This window comes from Eimeria acervulina, genomic scaffold (assembly GCF_000499425.1).
Source record: "Eimeria acervulina Houghton genomic scaffold, Eah_scaff503, whole genome shotgun sequence".
Lineage (NCBI taxonomy): Eukaryota > Apicomplexa > Conoidasida > Eucoccidiorida > Eimeriidae > Eimeria > Eimeria acervulina.
The window spans coordinates 19,900-25,300 of record NW_013549759.1 but is presented as its reverse complement, the minus strand read 5'-3'; the positions used below and the strand labels follow the sequence as shown (position 1 = coordinate 25,300).

Below are 5,401 nucleotides of genomic sequence, written 5' to 3'. Positions count from 1 at the left end.
TTAGGGTTTAGGGTTTAGGGTTTAGGGTTTAGGGTTTAGGGTTTAGGGTTTAGGGTTTAGGGTTTGGGGGGTACCTGAATCTGAGGGTGTTCTAATTGGCTTAGATTTCTGCTGAGGGTTTCAAAGAAATGTGTGCTGCCTCCATTAGCATAAGCTGTCTGTACAATCCCTATCTTTAAAGGAGGCTGAGGAGACAGCTTAATTTTGTCTGTCTCCTGCTGCAGCACAAAGGAGACAGAAGGAGACAGAGCAGAAGCAGATAGAACCAAACAGCAGCAAACAGCAGCAGCAGACAGCAGCAGCAAACAAATATACAAAACAAACAAACAAACAAACAAACAAACAAACAAACAAACAAAGAAGGAGACAGAAGAAAGGAGACAGAAGAAAGGAGACACGAAAATAAATGTTTAACTGAGTTAATATGAGGTCTGACTATTTTGCTTCCTGCTGCTTTCAGCAGCTTCGCCAGCAGCAGCACAAAAAGAGCAGCTAATCTGTCTCCGTCGAAGACTCGAAGTGTCTCCTTTTGCTGCTCTTCTTTGTCTCCTCCTCGTCGCCACTGAAAGTATATTATTCTGTCAGCATCGCCATCAAATGAACAGCATACGCCTCCTTCAGAGGGGTCTCCAGCGTAGCCTGAGTGTAAACGCATACACACACAATCCTGCTGCTGCTGCTGCTGCTGCTGCTGCTGTTGCTGCTGCTGCTGTTGCTGCTGCTGCTGCTGCTGTTGCTGCTGCTGCCGTTGCTGCTGCTGCTGTTGTTGTTGTTGCTGCTGTTGTTGTTGTTGTTGTTGTTGTTGCTGTTGTTGTTGGTACTCTTTCTGCTGTTGTTATGGCTTCTATTGCTGCTGCTGCTGTTGCTGCTGTTGCTGTTGCTGTTGCTGTTGCTGCTGTTGTTGCTGCTGCTCTTTCTGCTGTTGCTGTTGTTTCGATTGCTGCTGCTTCTGTTGTTGTTGCTGCTGCTGCTGCAGTATCCCTTCTTGCGGGGACGCAGCAAACTCCAAATGACGAAAATATGCAGCAGCACCTGCTGCTGAGGGAAGACTGCTGCTGCTGCTGCTGCTGCTGCTGCTGCTGCTACTAGAGATACTACTGCCAATCCGTCAAGATGCACCAGCAGCAAACTCCACACGCCGACAGCAGCAGCACGAACAACCACACCAGCAGCCGCAGCAGCAGCAGCAGCAGCAGCAAACACAACCACGACAGCAGCAGGAGCAGCAGCAGCAGTAGCAGCAGCAGCAGCAGTAAGTGCTTACCGAATCTTTGAGGCAGTCTTCCTTCTTTCTGTACAAATTCAGAGCCGCACTTGTCGTTGATCGCGTGGCTGTAGCAGCAGCAGCTGCTGCTGCTGCTGCTGCCGTTGCTGCTGCTGCTGCAGTCCTCTGTCTCTTCGCCCGTGTTACGCACATGCAGCTGCTTGTCTCCAAACAGCAGCAGCAGCTGCTGCAGCGGAGCAGCAACAACTGAACCCGCCCCGTTGGCGCAGTCAAGAAACACAGGGGCCGAGCCACACCCTGAATCAAACCCCAAACCCTAAACCCTAAACCCTAAACCCTAAACCCTAAACCCTAAACCCTAATGCCCAAACCCTAAACCCTAAACCCTTGCTTTTTGCAAGGGAAGTAGGCTTCAACCAAGCTACGTGGCTATGATTCCGGTAGCACTGACGTATTATTGCTTTTGCTGCTGTTGTTGCTGCTATCTCTGTTACTGTTGCTGCTGCTGCTGCACGTTCTTTGCGTGTTGCTGCAGTTGCTGCTGCTGTTGCTGCTGCTGCTGCTGCTGCTGTTGCAGTTACCTTGCAGCAGGTTGTCTTTCCGCAGCAAGTCAGTGAGGACTCTGAGGTGTTGTTCAAAATAACAAAAGTAGAAGCGCGGCAGCTGCTGCCCTAGTTCAATTGCGAGCTGCTGCAGCTGCTGCAGCTGCTGCTGCTGCGGCAGTTGCTGCTGCTGCTGCTCCTGCTGCTGCGGCAATTGCTGCTGCTGCTGCTGCCGCATTCTAGACCCGAAGAGGGGGCGGAGTGCAGCAAGGAGCTCGCTGTGCTGCTGCTGCTGCAGCAGCGGGGCCCTGCTCTCAATTGCTTCGTTGCACAGCCGTACTAAAAGCTGCAGCTGCCCTGTCGTCTTAACTCCTAAAGGAATGAAGACAGCAGCAGCAGCAGAGACACCAGCAGCAAATGCAGATTCAAGAGCAGCAGAAGACTTGCGGGGGTCGCGCGCCAGCAATACGCACCCCCAAAGCCCTTCTCGCTTCTGTTGCTGCTGCTGCTGCAGTTGCTGCTGCTGCTGCTGCTGCTGCTGCTGCTGCAGTTGCTGCTGCTGCTGCACTTCTTGTGTCTCCTGATGCAGCCCTTCTCTTCTTATTAAATGCAAGTTTTTGTATATTGTCTCCGCAGCAGAAAAGAATGCATCTGTCTCCTTTTCAGCGACCTCCTCACTGCTGCTTTGCTGCCCACATGAGGAGACACCCTTATTCTGCTGCTGCTGCTGCTGCTGCTGCTGTAAGTGTGCATTAATGAATTGCTGCAGCAAGTCTTCAAGAAAAGGAGACAGGAGACAGCCCGAAGGTGCTGTAAGCTTAAGGCCGTTGTCTCTCTCTGGGTTGTGGCTTGCAGTAATAACAGCGCCTAAGACAAACCCTGCTTCTTTATTTATGCTGCTGTCTGTCTCTGTCTCCGTCTCTGTCTCTGTCTCTGTCTCTGTCTCTGTCTCTGTCTCTACATCTCGTAGACGCAAAAGAAGAGACAGCAAACCCCCGAACAAACCGCAGCGAAATGCTGCTGCTGGCAGCAAATCTGCTGCAGCACGAAAACCTAAAAAGGAGACAAACAAACAAACAAACAAACAGATAAATAAATAATAATAAAACAAACAAACAATTATATATATATATGTATATATATATATATATATATTTTCAGCTGCACAAACATATGCAAATATATATACATTTTTATAAACATATACATGTATAAATATATATGCGTGTATATAAATATATATATATATATATATTAATATATATATATATATATGTATATATATATTAATATGTATATTAATATATATATATATATTTGTATATATACAGACGAAGAAACAAACGCTCAAATGAAGACAAAGAGAGACAGACAGAGACAAAAAGATAGACAGAGACAGAAAGAGACAAAAAGAGAGAAGAAAGAGAGACAGAAAGAAGAGACGAAGAGACAGAGGACAGAAGAAAGACAAAAAAAGAGAAGAAAGAGAGACAGACAAAGAAGAGAGACAAAGAAGAGAGACAAAGAAGAGAGACAAAGAGACAGAGAGACAATGAAAGAGACAAAGAAGAGAGACAGAGAAGAGAGACAGAGAGACAGAGAGACAATGAAAGAGACAAAGAAGAGACAGAGAGACAAAGAAGAGAGACAAAGAAGAGACAGAGAAGAGACAAAGAAGAGACAAGGGACGCATAAAGAGAGACAGTAGACACCCAATTTGTTTCTATTTGTGTCTTTAGAGCGTAGAATTGATTGAAGACGACAATCTTACGGTTTAGGGTTTAGGGTTTAGGGTTTAGGGTTTAGGGTTTAGTCACCTGAAGTTCCATAGGGCAAATAAACAGAGTGCGTCTGCGGATATGAAAGAAGCCCTTCTTTAACTCTCTGTCTAGAAGGAAGAAGCTGTCTCCAATCAAATGCTGCTGCTGCTGCTGCTGTTGCTGCTGCTGCTGCTGCTGCTGGTGGCGCTGCGTGTGTTGCTGGTGCTTGTTCTTCGCTTGCTGCTGGTTTGACTACTGCTGCTCCTGCTGCTGCTGCTGCAGCTGCAGCAGCAGCAGCAGGAGCAGCAGCAGTTGGCGAGATGGTGTGCAGCATCTTTCGAGGTATATGAAGTGTCTCCCCTTGCAGCAAAAAGGAGACAGACAGCAGCAGCAGCAGCAGCAGCTAAATGATGTAAACAGAAGAATAAATAAAACAAAACAATTAAAACTCTAAGACAATTAAAATATATAACTCGCAGACAAACAGCAGCAAACAGACAGAAGCCACCGGGGGGCCCCCGCGCAGAGAAGTCCGTTTGTTTGTTTTTTTGTTCTTTAAATAATTGCTGCAGGTATAATTTAATATATTTTAAACTTGTGTGCATGCAGCTGAAGACGCAGCAGCTCCTGCTGCTGACCCTGCTGCTGCTGCTGCTCTAGCTGCTCTAGCTGCTGGTCATGCTGCTAATGCTGTTGCTACTGCTGCTGTTGTTGCTGCTGCTGTTGCTGCTCCTCCTACTATTGTTGTTAATGTTAATGTTATTGTTATTGTTATTGTTGTTGTTGTTGCTGCTGCTGCTGCTGCTGTTCCTTCTGCTGCTGTTGTTGCTGTTGCTGTTGCTGTTGCTGTTGCTGCTGCTCCTTCTGTTGCCACTGTTGCTTCTGCTGTTTCTCTTGCTGCTAGCCCTCCTGTTGCGGTTTCTTATGCTGCTGCTGCTGCTGCCTCTGCTGCTGCTGCTGCTGTTGTTGCAACAGGTAGTTAGCAGATAAGGGTGGGAGGAGACAAAGAGACAATCGAAAGCGTATAGAGACATTTTGATGCTACAGATCCTAAACCCTAAACCCTAAACCCTAAACCCTAAAAAAGGGGTTGTAAGAATTGTCTCCTTCTACGTTATGCTCCGACGAGACTGGCGTTAGCATAAAGGAGACAGCTGAGGAGACAGCTGAGGAGACAGCTGAGGAGACAGCTGAAGAGACAGCTGAGGAGACAGCCTAAGACAACAGGATGGTGCTTTCTTTGTGCTCAGTTGTAATAACTAGCGAGAGATGTACAAACAAAAAGAAATAAACAAAAAAGAGAAGATAATAATTAATAGTAAATAAAAGGAGACAGAAAAAGCAGAAGAAGAGACAGAAGAATGAGCGAGAGATAAACAAACAAACAATCAATCTCTATTTCTCTGCTTTTATCTCTGTACATATCATTGTCTCTTTAACTGTCTCCTTTTATCTTTAACTGTCTCCTTTTATCTTTAACTGTCTCCTTTTATCTTTAACTGTCTCCTTCTGTCTCTCTTTGCTGTCTCCTTTTGTCTCTTTTTGCTGTCTCCTTTTAGCTCTTAGTCTCTCCTTTTACTTCTACCTGTCTCCTTTTATCTCTCTGTAGCCAGGTGAACAGACAATGCTAAAGGCGGACGCTAGCTAGCTAGCTAGCTAGCTAGCTAGTTGGCTACCTCCTAGCTAGCTAGCTACATGGCTGTTTGCCTAGCTAGCTAGCTAGCTAGCTAGCTGCTAGTTGCTTAGAGTATGAGAGGTGCCTAGACGCTCTGCTAGCTGGCTAGCTAGCTAGCCAGAAGGTCCGTAGAACCTTGCTGCTGCTGTGCCGCTGCTGCTGCTGCTGCTGCTGCTGGTTCTCCTCCAAGCTGCCTTAG

General features: G+C 46.7%; 1 protein-coding gene across 1 annotated transcript; it reads right to left on the bottom strand.

The window, feature by feature from the left end:
• Window positions 1-573: 573 nt before the first annotated feature.
• EAH_00040820 (hypothetical protein, conserved) lies at window positions 574-4,561 on the bottom strand (the record flags this gene model as incomplete). The annotated part of the gene is made up of 5 exons (XM_013395213.1): window positions 574-1,097; window positions 1,265-1,522; window positions 1,807-2,820; window positions 3,585-3,887; window positions 4,267-4,561. 5 exons carry the CDS (start codon window positions 4,559-4,561, stop codon window positions 574-576), a joined length of 2,394 nt encoding a protein of 797 aa, XP_013250667.1.
• Window positions 4,562-5,401: the final 840 nt, after the last annotated feature.